Source organism: Pteropus alecto, unplaced genomic scaffold (assembly GCF_000325575.1).
Source record: "Pteropus alecto unplaced genomic scaffold, ASM32557v1 scaffold100, whole genome shotgun sequence".
Classification (NCBI taxonomy): Eukaryota; Metazoa; Chordata; class Mammalia; order Chiroptera; family Pteropodidae; genus Pteropus; species Pteropus alecto.
This window is the reverse complement of record NW_006430723.1, coordinates 956251-972861: the sequence shown is the minus strand read 5'-3', so window position 1 is coordinate 972861 and position 16611 is coordinate 956251. Positions and strand designations below refer to the sequence as shown.

The 16611-nt window shown below is 44.0% G+C and overlaps 1 protein-coding gene across 2 annotated transcripts in view; it reads left to right on the top strand.

The window, feature by feature from the left end:
- Positions 1-16598, top strand: part of SLC4A5 (solute carrier family 4 member 5) — an 82076-nt gene extending 65478 nt beyond the window's left edge. For both annotated transcript variants that reach the window (XM_006905193.2, XM_006905192.2), the window contains 7 exons: positions 385-563; positions 1839-1911; positions 7007-7075; positions 7730-7903; positions 9092-9247; positions 10786-10870; positions 11820-16598. In XM_006905193.2, coding sequence (XP_006905255.1) covers positions 385-563; positions 1839-1911; positions 7007-7075; positions 7730-7903; positions 9092-9247; positions 10786-10870; positions 11820-11854 — 771 coding nt within the window. In that variant the 3' untranslated portion in view covers positions 11855-16598. The remainder of the gene's footprint in view (positions 1-384; positions 564-1838; positions 1912-7006; positions 7076-7729; positions 7904-9091; positions 9248-10785; positions 10871-11819) is intronic.
- The last annotated feature ends 13 nt before the right edge of the window (positions 16599-16611 follow it).

The window sequence follows — 16611 nt, the reverse complement described above, 5'->3', positions numbered from 1 at the left end:
ATTCGGGCTACCTTCTCCCCCATCCCAATCTGGACCACTCTAGGCTCAATCTAGGGCCCCTCATTCAGGAATGGCAAATATATTGTGGCCACTGCTAGGAGCCCTTCTTCCCAAGGACCCAAGCCCTGGGCCTCTCCAAGCCTGAACATCCCACTCTTCCCACACCTGTGTTCCTTCTCGGGCTCACCAAACTCTGAGGTTGGTAAGGTCTAAGCACCTCAGGATGGCAGCCAACTCAGGGTACCTTCTAGAAGGCCCAAGGAGCCCTTGAACCATAGTCCACAAAATGGCTGCTCTGGGGAGATTTCTGTCTAACCCATCCGCCCCAACAAATGGTCAGCAACAGGCTCCTAGATAGCTTCTCCTCTCCTGCCGCCCCTGCAGAAGGCTGCTGGCTACCATCTGGACCTGTTCTGGGTTGGCGTCCTTATGGCCCTGTGCTCCTTCATGGGGCTCCCCTGGTATGTGGCTGCCACGGTCATCTCCATTGCCCACATTGACAGCCTCAAGATGGAAACAGAGACCAGCGCCCCTGGGGAGCAGCCTCAGTTCCTGGGGGTCAGGTAGGTGGGGGTCTGGGCTTGGGGACCACCTGAGCAGGTGTGGTTAGGTTGAGGGAAGGGAAGCAGGTTTTTCTTACCATCACCGTATCTTGGTGCAAAGGGCCCCTGCTCTGGCAAGAGCCACATGTACAGAAGTGATGTTCCTGAAGGAAGGGAGATGAAAATTCAGTTCTAAGTGTTGCTTTCTTCTTAATAGAATCCAAGCAGTACACCACCTTGGCCCATACTCACTCTCACCTCTCACCTGTATAGGCCACTTAAGAGCCCCACAGGCCACCTCTGACCTATCCCTTTGTCTCCTCTTTAAGATGCTCTGCCCCTACTGTCTCCCAAAACCCTCCTGTGGGTTCAGATTCTACTCCATCTCCATTCCTCCAGAAAGCCTTCCAGGACCACTCCCATCCCTGGGCTGTAGCCCATGGCCTGTCACCTCTGTTCCTTCACTCGGCCCTCCTCTCATGCCTCACGTCAGGCCCCTGACCTGTTTCATACAGAGAAGTGCGTCTTCCACCTCTTAGGGCCTCCAGGGTGAGCCCACACCAGACACTGGCATTCTAAAAAGTGGCTGTCCTGTGAGCTTCTCCCCACTGCCTCTGGAGACCTGGGCTGTCAGCCTTCCGGACTGAGGCTTCTCTACTGAGGGCAGGGTCCCCTGCCAGACCCCTGAGCCCCAGATAGCTGGGCCTGAGCAATCTATCCCAGAGCCGCCAGCTCCCACCTATATTGTGTCTGGGCCTGGGCACAAGGGAAAACGCACCTGCCCTCCCACCCCTCCTACCCGCTCTGCCAGCAGCAGGCCCCCTTCCCCTGAATCCTCATTAGTCATACCCTACAAACATGGGACCTTATTATAGTCAAAGGGCAGGGCTAAGAAGCGCTTTATATCCCATTCCATCCTCACGACAACCCACCCTCCAGGTAGGTGCCATTTTCTCTCCTACTGAGGCGAAGACATTTAGGGCCTTGCCCGATGCCACACAACTAGTAAGTGGCAAAGCCACACCCAAGTTGGTCTGGCTCAAGCACCCCGGCTATTAGCACTGCACTGGACAACCTCCCAGATACCCCTACAAAATGCCCTCACCTCTGTCGAGGCTCCCTCTCTCCCCAAATGCCAGTCAGCTGAGTCTCGGGCGGCACGGTGACTCTCTGGAATAGGGAAGCGAGGCAGAGGCCAGGGCCTTGACACACCTCAAGGTGCCACAGAGGGCGCAAGGCTAGAATGGTCAGGGAGCATCTCTTAGTCCACCCTGACTGTGTCCTCTTCTCTGCCAGGGAACAGAGAGTGACAGGCACCATCGTCTTCATCCTAACTGGGATCTCTGTCTTCCTGGCTCCTATCCTGAAGGTGAGGCTCTGCACCCTTTCCCAGGGCCCCTGAGAAAGCACTGGCCTGATGCCTCAGAGGTGGAGGAGGGTCCCCACATGGCCTCTAAAAAGGCAAGATCCTGTTAGGCCAAAGAGATGGTTCGTCATCATCACTGCTTTCTGGGTGATTGCAGGCAGTCCTTATTGCTCTTTCCACCCCTCCCGGGGTTCACCCTTACCTTTCTGGAAAACATTCTTCCCTCAGAAGTTTCCTCCAAGTTCCATCCTAGCTTAGTTCAGCAATTTTCCAAGCTGGTTGTGTTTCTACATTGTTGTGTTTATGGTTGACTAGAGCCCTCCTTACTCACCCATTTTCTGAAGTTTAAAACTTGCAGGGGAGGCCTCTGTGAGTGTTCTTGGGGCCTGTTTTCTGCTTCTCTGTGTTGAATGTCTTGGGCACATAAGCGGCTTTTTCCCACAGTCTGAAGCTCCTCTTGCTCATGTCCCTCCAGACCAACTGGAAGAGACAAAATCAAATGGGAGAACCTTTGGAGCATGTGTTCCCAGAAATGTCTCTCCCTGCTCAGGTTTCTCCCTCTCTCCATTCCAGCCATTCACCTGTTGCTATTTGTTTGCTGCCATAACAAAACACCACAGACTGTGTGGCTTCAATAACTGATACTTATGTTCTCACCGTTCTGGAGGCTAGAAGTTCAAGATCATATTGGCAGGGTTGGTTTCTGCTGAAGCCTCTCCTCGGCTTGCGCATGGCCACCTTCTCCCTCTGTCTTTACATGGTCTTTCCTATGTGTGTGCACACGTCTGTGTCCTAACCCCTTCTTCTTGTGCCAGTCATTAAAGTAAGATTCACCCACATGACCTCCTTTTACTTTAATTACTTCTTTAAAGAGCCTGTCTCCAAAGTCTGTCACATTTTGAGGTACAGAGGGTTGGTACTTCAACATCTAAATTTGATGGGGACACAATTCAGCCTATAACACCTATCAATGGTCCTTTCTCATAATCAATGCCTACGAAGACTTTCTTTTCTCGAATTAGTCTTAGTTGTAGTTGCCCCAATCTTTTGCAGATATTTTCCCCTTTGAATATCTCAACACAACTCGTTCAAGGATGACCTTGTAAAAAACAAAGGCTGGGGAACCATGATGTTAATTGATCCATTTACAATGGAAAACATTTCCAGCTTGAGAACTGGTGCTGGACACACCCGAACAGGTTTGAAGTTGGATATTTTATCTAATCCGTTGCAGGCAACAGATTACATACAGGTAGGCAGGCATTTTGGTTATTTAAAAGTAATAAATGCAAGCATTTGCATTAAAAAGCTCAAATCCAAGAACATCCTACTTTAGGGGCCGAAAGTTCCTGCAAACACTTTGCAATGGATGTGGTGTCCAAGTCCCTGTGAGAGGGGGCTCAGGCTATCCCAGCCCTGCTGCCCCACCTGTTGGGTGTGTTCAGCGATTTAGTCTTTTAACATCAGCTGTCATTAGTATTTGAATAGAACACAAAGCAGTTAGAAAATTGCACTACGGTTCCCCTTTATTTTGTTCTATTTACAATGTGCTTGGTTATCTTATGGACACACTTATTATATTATGAGTATAAATTTTCTAGGCTTCTGCACTCTATACTTGACATATCCGATTTTACTAAATTTTTGTTTTGGCACTAATATTGTCTATCTTCTGAATATAAATAGCATGCCCACAGAATATACTTAAAATAATGGAAATGAAAATAGTTCTGTGCATAAGATTTGACATTACCAAAGCCTTGGATGGTCATCCTTGAAAGGCTGTGTTGTCACATTGCTTGTTCTAGGGTGATATGTAATAGTTTCCTATTTTAAGCAGTAATGGAAACCTCTTTCTGCTGCATTTCTTGGCTCGAATGTTGTAACTTTTCCAAGCTGTGGACTGTATCTCTGTATTAATTTATGCACCTTATAAAAATAAATGGGCTCTATTAATAGGGTAAGATGCCAGATGTGGGGAGCTGTTAATTATTACTCTGGCCATCATGGAAAAGTTTCCATGGGTCCACGTAGCTCCAAATGCTCTGATATTGTCACAAAAGGATTTGAAAAATCCTGCCCATGTTCTTTTACAATAAGCGTAGAAAAAGAATAATATTTTAAGCCGCCAATTAATCTATCAAACAAACTCAAAAAGAATCTGGAAACTTTGCTAGAAATAAATGATAGAGATTTATCCAAGGGTCTTGGAGTTTTCAAAGTGGGAACACAGCTAAGCAAAAACCTAGAAATGTTCCCAATAAGAAAGAAAGGTTAAAAGTTCTCATAGTAAAAAGTATATTCTTGAGAATTATCAGTCCTTCATTCTTACCCCTAGGCTTGTTCCGGGATGGTTATCAGTCAGATGTCAGGCAGTCAGGATGATGGATGCCAGGCAGTCTAGAAGATGGGTGTCAGGAGATCTGGTCACATCCCCGTGGTCTGGATAATGTCTGTCAGGTAGATGTATATATGAATCCTTCGGGGGTAATTAGAGGGTTACCTGAAGGTCCAGATGTATATCCAGGCATTGACGCAGAACTGGAAAGTTCAAAATAAGTTTAAATTCCCAGGCTAGTCAGAACAAGAATAGTCTTTCCTCATGCTTCAAGTTCCATAATGTTAATTATTTTAGCAGCTTGGTTAAAATGATTCCATTTTGTACATTCTCTATCTTCACTCTTTTCTCTATCTATTTGGTAAATTTTATAGCAGAAAAGACCCATACAAAATATCTCGCTTTTATTATTATTTTTGCATTGCTCTAGTATATTGATAGTCTTTGGAAACAAATTCTATTCTATTTATAGCATTCTGTTTTTAGTAGTGGTATTTCCATTTACAAAATATAGTAATTCTCAATTGCTAAAAATGTCAAGTCCTAGAAGACATAGCATTCCTACATGTGACATTAAATTAACGCTGGCAGTGAGCTTCCTCAGACACTGATTCCACCAACATAAGATCATACACTTTCTCAGAGACTGATTCTACCCTAAAGTTTTATTTTGTTTTTTTTGCTTGCACTTTGCCACAGCTCTTCAGGACTGTGGATTTCTGCATTCTGCCTCAGAAAAGCCCCTGACCATGTCAGAAGCTCCCCCTCTGAACACCATGTTGTTCTTATGATCTCAACCACAAATTCTGTGGGAAAGCTGTGATGTCCTTATGTTGGTGGGACTATAATAATTCTTGACTGCTTTAACCCATTTCACATTTGCCTTGAGAATATCGCTGGTGGTGCTTCAGGCTACAGCATTTACCCTGAGATAACTTGCAGATTAGAGTCCTAACCTTACCCACAAAGTTTGCCACAAAATATCTCGCTTTTATTATTATTTTTGCATTGCTCTAGTATATTGATAGTCTTTGGAAACAAATGACATCATTCTATTTATAGCATTCTGTTTTTAGTAGTGGTATTTCCATTTACAAAATATAGTAATTCTGAATTACTAAAAATGTCAAGTCTTAGAAGACATAGCATTCCTACACATGATGTTAAATTAACGCTGGCAGTGAGTTGCACTTTTTTTCTAAATGGGACAAGAGTTAAAATGTGATAAAGCTAATACTAGAGGCAACTTTTTGCCACTTTGTTGTATCATTAGTATCGAAAAGGGGCCTTTTTCCCTGGGGATCCAAGGAAGATTTGTGCTGATTAATCTAGAATTCGAGATCACAGCCCCATCACTGGTTGGAATGTGTCATGGGCCTCTGGGATTTGCTGGAAAAACTGTGTGAACCTGCAAATAACAGGACTGGAGACAATTTTCTAGGCTTGCTAATCAGTCACTAGTAACTACAAATTATCTAATATTTGGCCCAGTTCTCCTGTTTGATATAGTTTTCATACTCATTAGGGCGAAAGGGAAGTTTTAAGCCATCTTAAATTTCTGTTATTACGGATTATATCTAAGTTTTTTGTTTAAGATTTTATTTCTTTCAACTGCTCCTGAGCTTTGAGAATGATAAGGACAGAGTTGCTTACTAAAATTTTTACCTTATTTCATAATTAGGATAAAATCTTATAAGCTGTGTACAATGATGCCATGGCCCCACATTTCCATTCTTTAAGTTCAAATGTCTTAGATTGAGGTTTACAGCACATGGGTCCAAATCATGCTTTTGTTTAAAAAAATTAAAAAACAGTCTAATTTCTTTTAAAAGAGAAGATATTTATTTGGTTAGATTTATTGACATTCTGAAATGTCGTCTAACAGTTGGGCATAGTACTTTGGTTCTCCCATGCAATCCAACATGACAACCCCAGAGCAGACTGTTCATTACGGTAAGCTGCAGGTGCAGATAAAGAGGAAGAGAAAAGAAACAGAAACACAGCTTAGAATGACAGTGGAGAAATATCTCAAAAGGTTTCCAGAGTCATAATGATGACTGTAGAACAGTATCCATTATATAATCCCATTTTTGAAAAAGTAAACAAACTACCTGTGAGCGTGATCAGAAGGAAAGATACCCACCAAACTATATCTACCAAATTGCTTAGCTGGCAATTAGTGGTGGCTGAGTTATACATTCTATTTTCATATATATGTATATAAATATATATATATATTTATACACATATATATGATTGTGTATGTGATTCATGAGTTTTGTTAATCAGCAGGTACTCCTAGCCGATGTGGGTCAGCTCACCAAAGGTCCCCAACCTCCTGCAATCTGAGCAGTGCAGCTTTGGGGGCCCCTCAGCTAGGGCTAGAGGTAGGAAGGGGCTGACAGGAGTAAGCAGGAGATTTTCTATAGAGCTTTCTCATGTTCCAGAAGGTATGTCTTCAGACCATGTGGCTTTGGCAGGGCCCGAAGTGGGAGACCAGCTGGAAGAGAGGCCGCACACTGAGCTAACTATCCCCAGCTAGAGAAGGTGGCAGGAGAGCCCCAGGGACCATCGCTCTCCTCACTGACACTCTGGCTCCAGATCTGCTCTCAGACCCTCAGTTCTTCCAAACATCCAGCTCCTTTATCACATGGGGAAAGTCAAGGCAGGCCAGACTGCCTCCGTGACTTGGAAGACACTGTCATAAAGAACAGACAGGCAGAGGTCCAGTCCAAAGCTCTGCTTCCCTCTCTCTTTCAGTACATCCCTATGCCAGTGCTATACGGAGTCTTCCTCTACATGGGCGTGGCCTCTCTGAATGGCATCCAGGTAAGGCTCTCCCCTCCCCAAACTGAATGGATGTAGTCAGCACTCCAAGTCTGGTTCTGTCACCAAGACCCCAAGTGCTCACTTTCCCAGTTCAATGAAACAATAACAGTAATAATGACATTGCTATTTACTATGTGCCAAGTAAAATAACTAAACCAGGCACTTTATAGGTGTTATATAATTAAATCTGTATAAGTAGGTCCTCTGATACCTATTTTATAGATGAGGAAACTGAGGCTTGGAATTCAAAACGCAGATTGGGCTGACTCCAATGAGCCTTTCACTACCTCTCTCTCCTCTAAGGCAACTCTGGCAGAAGAAAACATTTTGTTTTATTCTTTATTTACGATACACCAGGATGTCTTGGATTGTTTATGTTGCAATTAAGTTGCATTTTTCTTGACTGTGAACAGTGTTCATTTGTGACAGCTCCATGGCTGTACCCCTCACCCAGGGCTCAAGCACCCTCCCCTAAGATCTTGCTATATGTCCTCCTATACCTCCAGTCCCCTTCCTGTGCATCCATAAAGTCTGACCAGGGGCTCCCCATTGTGAGACTCCACCGCAGCACCCCTTCCCCCTCGCCATCCCAAGCCCCCAGCAGGGCCACCCGGGTCCCCATTGCCTGGCTGAGCCTTGAGCTGTCCTTGCCAGTTCTGGGAACGCTGCAAGCTCTTCCTGATGCCAGCCAAGCACCAGCCAGATCACGCCTTCCTGCGGCACGTGCCCCTGCGCCGGATCCACCTCTTCACCCTGGTGCAGATGCTCTGCCTGGCGGTGCTCTGGATCCTCAAGTCCACGATGGCCGCCATCATCTTCCCAGTCATGGTGAGGTGGGGCCGGCTTGGCTTCCCCCTCTTGCTCAGTGGATTCGTCCTGGGTGGGTGTCCATGGGGAGGTCCACCTCGCCTTCTCCCCGATGGCCTGACTCTCTCGGGGTCATAGTGGCAGGCACAGAACAAGATTGCGGTTGTGAGTCCAGGTCAGATGGGTCGGAGGGAATGGGCGGAAGGTGCGTGTGGTGGATGGACCCCGTAGTGACAACTCAGCACCCCCGCCCTTTCCCAGCTCATGTGGAGCAGCTCAGTGAGAATGCAAAAGCCCCAGCCACCCCCGCTCTGGGGCAGGACAGAGAAGCTGGGCACGTGCAATAAGGAGATGGAGGCCCCACTGCTGAAATTCAAACCAAGTGCAGAAGTAGATGCATGCTAAATATAAATCCTCTCACCATTCGAACTAACTGAATTTGAAAAGATAAATGGGGGTGGAGAGAGAGAACTAGAATCAGACATCAAGAACTTCAAAGTCCATGTCATTAATGTGATATTTGGTGAAGCTGGGGAAAGTTCATGGGAGTTCTTTGACTATTCTTGCAAGTTTTATGTAAATATTCCAAATTTTGAAAGTATTCCAAAATAAAAATGAAAAAAGCCAACAACATGTTGCATCCAGCCCGCCCCACTGTAGGGAAGAGGCCCTAGGCCTCTGCTGGGGGTTACTGGAGCCTGTGAGCGGGCACTAAGGGAAAGCCCTGGGTGGGCCCCAAAGCTGCAGGGCTGGAGTTGGGGCCAGAGTGAGGATGCAGAGGTAGGGTTTGAAATGTGCCCCCCTGAGAGGGCTCTGTCACTGATTTTTGACCCCGGCTTTTCATTTGAGGCATCCGGCAGCCAGCAGCATGTGTATTAACAGCCCGCCAAGTGATTTGGCACCAGCTCAAGTATGAAGAGCATTGATTTAAAAATTAACTGTAGTTCTCTAGCCCATGATCTCTACCGGGCTCCCCACCTCAGCCATCACAGCTTCTGTCCCTCTGGGTCACTGGTAGGCATTGTCACTGAACTGAGGAAAGCCAGAGAGGAACCACGGTGGGCGGGAGGTGAACAATGGTTTGTGAGAGCTGTAAGATGGCTCCAAAGACACTGACCAGAAAAAGTCCCTGAACATGGCTGAGGGAGAAAAAACTATGCCCAAGTTTGGGGCCTTGAGCCTGCCATTTCTTATGAACTGTCGCCACAGATCCTGGGCCTCATCATTGTCCGAAGGCTGCTGGACCTCATCTTCTCCCAGCACGATCTGGCCTGGATTGACAACATCCTCCCAGAGAAGGAGAAAAAGGAGACAGACAAGAAGAAAAAGAAAAGGAAAGGGGCCCATGAAGACAGCGACGAGGAGGTGGGGAAGATGTGAGGCCTAGGCCTGGGGGAGAGATCAGGAGACTCTCTCTCTACTTCTGCCAGGGCCGGGGGTGGGGTGGCTTCTCAGGTGGCCAGCAGCGACCCAGTCCAGGATGAGCTGAGGCGTCTGCTTATGTTGGTCTGGGGTGCTGAGAGCTTATCTTTTAATGCGAATATCCTCAAGGTGGGCCAAAGTGAAAGAGCTCCCTACCCAGGGAAGAGTTTAGCCAAACCCACTCTGTCCAGTTCTGTTAGGCTCTTGGGGTCATTATCAACAGCACTGCAGTCCCCTGAGGCAACAGGGCGGAGACTGTCTCTGTCAGGGAGGAGGTTATGAGAACTGACCTCCAAAGTATGGAACAGGCTTAGGGAAAGGAGACTGATGGGCGCTCACTGCCCCCAACAGATGGGAGGACTGCGGACCAGGTTTGCCTGGTCCTGCCCTAAGGAAAGGGGGAGGTGGGGAAAGAGGCACGTGTCCTCACTGAGAGGAGGGTGACTACATTCCTCAGATACCTGCAAGGTTGCCCTGATTACCCCACCCTTCTCCCGCATTTCCTCCCTACCCTCACTGCAAAACACTCAGGGAGTCAACAGACAAGAAGCCAGTTCAGAACTTAGAGTAAACCACAAAATGTTAGGCAGAAAGATTGTCTAGTTCAAGTGCTTATTACAGATGATGAAACTGTCTCCCCAAAAGAAAATGATTCACCCAAGATGGGCATATATCTAAATGTCTTAGAAGGAATTAAGAAAACCATTTCTCACTTTGACTCTCATACTTCCAATATACTAAGCTCTCCATGACATCTCCCAGTTTGACTCAAAACCACATCCGTGCCTCATCCTTGAATTGTTCTCCTAGTGACCTTGCCTTTTGCAGATCAAACCTATTCTCAGGCGAATCCTTGCTTACTGTTTGGTGGCAATTAAATTGTTTTCTGGTGGTAGCAATAGACTGAAACTCCCCTTGTCCTTAATCACCATCCTCTTCCAGGAAGGCCCATTGGCCATTCACATGTTTTCACTGATGTTTTAGAGTATTTGCAACGATAGATTCTGAGAACAAAGAAACTGAGAACCTAAGTGCCTTTTAAAGACAAATAGTTGTCCTTTCATTGATTCATTCAATAAATATTTGAGTGGCTACCGTGTGCCAGGAACTATTCCAGGGTTGGGAATAAGTATCTCCGGATGATATACTATTCCATGGAAAAATGGGATTCAATTTACACAAATTCATTTTACACACGTCTTTACACAGCTATTGTGTGAGGTTCACTCCCAAGTAACTGGTTACCGTGACAGCTGAAACTGTTCTGACGAGTAATGTTCCCAGAAGAGGACAGCGGGTTAACTGTGTGATGCCCCCTCCCTGAGCCCCAGGGGACTTACAGCACCCCCTAACTGTTTAGTCTGGATGTGAAGAGGATGGTAGTTTGCACATTGTGGATGTATATATTTTCCATCTTGGCAAGAAAGCCAAAGCTGTTGTATTGGTGGTGTTTATCAGCTCTTCCCACTGTTTCTCTCCAGCCCCAGTTCCCTCCTCCCTCAGTTATAAAGATTCCCATGGAAAGTGTTCAAACAGATCCCCAAAATGGTATCCACTGCATTGCCAGTAAGTAAAACACATAATGTCTCTCCCTTACTACTAATCCTCCACCTCTTCCTCAAGGAACTTCATTTTTAATTCATGGGATCTAGTGGTCTTAGATGCTAGAGGACTCCTATGCTAGGTAGAGGCCAAAGGGAACTGGGCCACAGGAATGGGACTCCAATAATCAATCTTTAATTTAGGCAAAACCCATCATCCTCTCCTTTCCCCTGGTTCCCTTAGATGCCTGTGGCACCACCTGGCCCTCTCTTGCATTGTTTCAGACATGACCAAACATGACCAGCTGAGCCTTCCATGTTTTCCAGAGGTTGTTGAAAAGACTGAGAGCTCAAATCCAAGCTGAGTTGTTCTTTAGAAGCAACAGGTAGCATCGCATTTGGATCATAAATTAGAAAAGTCCTCGTGGTCGGGCTGTGATTCTGTATGAATCACAAGCACCTTCCACCTGCTGAAAGGGAGGCTGCCTGGAAGGGATCAGGCATCGCTTATGGAGATCCTGGGGGATTCTGTAGCTGCCTTTACCCACTCCCAGCCTCAGCTCCCTATCGATGGACAGTTCGGTCATTGAGACAGCACAGCTTGAGATCCCAACCGGAGTTCAGACCTAGTTCCTAAAATAGATTTTGCCACTTTCCTCAAAGGCCCTCGAAGGGCTTCCCAACACACTCCATTAGAGATACCTCTTTGAGTTTCTCAATCTTTTTCCTTCCTATTTATATAATTACATCATCCTTTCTTACTCTTCCCTGGCTAAGAGCCCTCTGGGTGAAGGAATAATTGAACCAGAAGTCACTTATCCCTCTGAGGGCCCTGTATTCCTCTGAGCAGTGTTAGCCATGGGGTTGGAGAATAGAAAAAAGAAACGGGCGAGGGAAGCACTGGAAAAAAGATGATATTTTCCAGTATAGTCCTCAAAAGTGCTCCACATATGACATCTTAATTTTCCTGCCAGGAAAAAGATCTTCCAGTTGGAGTTATTCATTCTGATTCTTCCTTCAGTGACTCAGAACCTGATCGAAGGTAACAGCCATGAGGTGTATGCTTTGGGTGTTGGATAAGAGACTAAGCAATGGCCAGGAAGCTTGAGGGACATAGATCTCTTAGACTAGCCAGTGCCTCAGTAAAAGCCCTTTGAGCTCCACGACAGAAAGAAAGGCTGACAGGCATGATTATTGAGTGTCCACTAACAAATTTGTTCTCTTATTGACATAATAACATGATTACAACACACAGTGGTATTCCACTTTAGAAAAGGGAATTATATTAGGTAAAATGAAAATTGAAAGTAAATACCGAAAAGAAAACAACAGAGAAAACTTAGACATGACTTAAGTATATATTATTGAAAGCCAGGATAAATGAACTCTAAGAATCAAAACACCAGCTAATCTAATACTCTGTGTAATAAAATAACAGCATGGTTAATTAGCAAAGGTCAGAAAGGGTATCAAGGAAAGCTAACTAAATATCAAAGATTAAGTGGAGATAAGAACAGTCCAGAAAGGATTCAAGACCCGATTTTCAGGAAGCCCCATGCCAACTGTGTGATTCCTACCTGTTCTAAATGAGAAGCCACCCACGAAGAAGGTAGTACTTCTGGATAGTTGAAGATAAAGGGGGCTCAAAAATGGATATGAGGAATTCAGAAGCAAGAAAATCTGCCTCAGTTATTACTAGAGAAGATGGTAGAGGCAGTCTTACTCCTATGTTGTGCCCTAAACTGGACAGAGTGATTCTGTACTGAGCCAGTGAAAGTCTAGAGACAGATAAATTTCCAGACTTAGATGGTACTCTCAAGAGATTTTAGGAAATATGTATGGGATCTGAGTTATAAGTCGGGGCTGTTATCACAAGCTAGGATGAAAAGAAACTTAACACTGGTACAAGCCTCCCTAAGCAATGGGCCCTGGACCATTCTAGCCAAGTGTCACATGTCCAAATTACGTCCCTGCCTGTCTTCTTATCCCATCTCCCCAACTAAGACTCTCGTGCCCTTAAAGTAACTGATCTTTGCATACAAATATGTTAGGAGAAAGCAGTCTGCCTATCTCGGTTCATTTTCTTTTTAAAATAGCCTACACTAAATTGAATCTCTAATTGCCCCAATTTCAATCAGTGGAGAAAGAATTTGGACCAAGATAGGGCATTTCCAAAACCCTGTTAAATAATAAAAAACGTGGGACCAGGTCAGAAATGTAGAAAATTTGGTAACTGGCAATAGCACTTCTCAACTACACTAGTGTTCTATCAAATCTATGGAAGCAGAGACCACTAGCTAGCAGGATTCCATTTCAGCAAAATGACCTAGTTTAACAAAGATTAAGGATCATGATCAATCAGGCAGGATGCTTAATTTCTGAGGATACAGAAAGACAGGCATGCGAACAAAGGCACATAGCACCTTGTGCCAAGAACAGTAGAGCACATGTAAGAGAACAGTGGTCTAAAGGAAGGTATTTGCCTTATCTGGAGAGCCTAGGAACGATAAACAGGAGTCCATCATATAGAGCAAAGGAGAGAAAAGGGCATTTCGGGTTGTGAGAACGGGCCGGAATTACCATTTGAAAATGTACACACACAGCAAAGAATATGGGGATAGATGGAGCAATCAAACTACAAGCAAATGGGTGTGAGCATAGGAGGCCTTGCCTTGCCACACTAAGGAGCTCGGATTCTGTTTTGAATCCACAGAAAAATTTAAGCAGAACCACAGATGTGTGATCTAGAAAGTTCACTTTGGCATAGGTTGAAACAGGGTGAGATCAGTAATGACAGCTGAAGACTGAGCAAATAGGATTCTGCTAGTTCCAATGGTGTATTAAGAATTCATAAGCAAAGACAGGACTACTTGTTTGCATTAGAGCCCTGCTCTGGAGAATAGCATGAAAACTAAACACCAAATGAATTATGCTCCCCTCCTTTTTCTCATTTAGCATTACCTTGCACTTCAAAATTTCCTGTCCAGCATCACCTGCTTTCAACTATTCACAGAGCCCAAAGTTCATGGTGCCACAGGTGAAGATAGAGATGGAGTCAGACTGTGACTTCGCAGACATGGACATATATGGAAGAGACACTGATGGCGAGACCACCCTCTAGGACATAGTGTGTCCCCTGATATGGCACAGAGGGAGGGCATGGGTTAGTCTTCATGGTGAAAGTCTGGGACACAACCCTGAACTTCTCTGAGCCTGTTTCCTTATTTACCAAACAGTCTGTGCCGTTATTCCACTTGATAGAAAACTGGAGAGCTGTCGATAAAAAGTACTACTGAGATGCAAAACTCTTTTCTTTCCTTTGTAATTACGAAAACAACTAAAGCTCAATATTATATCTTATTTTAAAATGAAGTCCAACATAGAAATTATAACATTTCTTTTGAAATTAAAAAAAAAAAGCTTGCCTCCTAAAACTGTAGTTAAGATAAAGGGGCAATAGTCAATTTTTAAAGTTAGATTTTAACGTGTCGAAATGATCTTGAAAAAACTTTTAAAATACTTGTACTTCAACAAAGCAAGGTTGGAAATTTTGTTTTGCAATTTTGACTATTAAGAAATGCTTAAAGTTCCCTATCTTATCTCCCCCTCATTCCGTTTGCTAAGGGTCTTATGAAAAGTTTGAGCCATCTGCATAATGCGCCTTGCTCCAGCACAGAAGTGTGACTGGGGATTTTCCGGATTGAAAAGCCAGTTCCAAAAGTCTGTTAATGAAAGAACCAACACATTTGAGTGGATAAATGTTTTTTAAAATAAAATAGTTCCTGTTAGAGTAAAATCCCAAACCATGTTAAATCAAAAAAAAATGATCTTTTAAATTGACATGACTGATTTTTCATGCCCAGAATCAAATTTCTTTATGCATTTGGGTAGGTCCTTCCTGCAAGTTTTCAATGGTCTGATCCCAAAGTCAAACTCCCATTCACATAAACATTGCATGCTAGGCAGAGCTGATGTCAAAATTTTGAAAGATTATAACTTTGCAATATTAGATTATACTTTAAAGGAATGTTTGGAAGCAAGTCAGATTAAAACCCGTTATTAATGAAGCAAATCCTTTCGTCATAAAACTTATGATCAGTCTTTATCGTCAATCCATGTTTAACAAATGCCAACCATGTTTATTTAGCACCTACTGTGTGCCTGATAGCCACAATGCATCTGACATTTACCTTCTCAAAAACAACTATGGATTTGAATCTTCAATAAATCATTTTGGTAAGAGTTACTACAGTTACTCAAGATGACAAATGCAGGTGCTCTTTCTTTATTCCTTAGTTTTTAAAGACAAATGACACTAGATTGTTAACATCTTGTTAACCAGGGACAGTTAAATGCCTCTGTAATCCCCAGAGCCTAGCATAGTGACTGGGTCCACAGAAAACTCTTAACTGTTTATTAAATTAAATCTCAGAGCTCCCTTCCAAGGGATACTGCCAAGAGGTAAAGCTCTAAACCTCTATCACTTGATAGCTGCAGAATTTCTTAGCTGCTCACTAATCTAGAACTATCACCTGAATTTAAGTACAAATTCTTTATCTTCATCTATCTGTACCAATCCTGGGAGAGCTAACAATCTACCCTTAACATTTCGGTTTTAAAACTTGGCTGATTTTCAATAGCATTTTGTCCGAATTATAGAAATGTTATGGATTCAGGAGTAAATGTGCTTGATTAATCAAACAAGCTGGAAAACTACAATGTTAATTTTTTTGTTCTTGTAAATTGATCACTGTAATTTTTCACCTTATACACGTCATTTATATTTTGTATATACATGAACATTTTAATTTTGATAGCTTCAACATTGTTACTTCTCCATGCAGTAGGTCAGTACTTTAATCCACTTGTAACTACAATTCAATAAAACTTAATACTGTCTGCTCATCTTGCTCCACATTTAATAATTTAGATAAGTCAGCAGGCATCCTATGGACACAAGCAACACACTTCACTTAAACAAAAGCATATCCAGCAAACTATCATCTTTCATGATAAAGAGTAAAGGCAGCTGGCAGAGGAACAAGAGGAAGTAGGTCAACTCTCCATTGTTCTCCTTTGTCTGCCTTAAGCTGCCTGGAGCAGGAGCTGTTTCTGCCTCCATGAAAGCCAAATACCCACTCCTGGTGGAGGATACACAGTGACCCATCCTAGCCTCAAAATGTGTACAATCTGTCAAATCAAACACACCAATTTAAAAAATGTGTGTTTGTATGTGTATATATGGAGAGTGAACATGGCAAGTACATCAAGTCCTTTGCAAATTGAACAGTGTGTAAACTGAACACATGGTTTAGAACAGGGGTCCCCAATCCCTGGGTTGCGGACCAGTACTGGTCCATGGCCTGTTGGGAACCAGGCCGCACAGTAGAAGGTGAGCGGTGGGCAAGTAAGTGAGAGAAGTTTCATCTGTATTTGCAGCTGCTCCCCAGCGCTAGCATCACAGCCTCAGCTCCACCTCAGATCACTGGGCATTAGATTTTCATAGGAGCACCGGTCCCTGGTGCCAAAAAGGTTGGGGACCACTGGTTTAGACTAACCACTTAAATGAATCTTACAGATTAAACGCTAGCTTGGTACAACCTGTTGGGATGTAAGACTGAAAAGAGTAGGCTGGTTTCTCCATTGCTCTTTAAACCAAATTGTTTAAGGCATAGGATTGGGTGTTACCACATATAGGAATATATAGATCAATTACATCCAACGAAAAAAGTTATGTTAGGTAAAAACAAAACAAGAGGAGGAAGA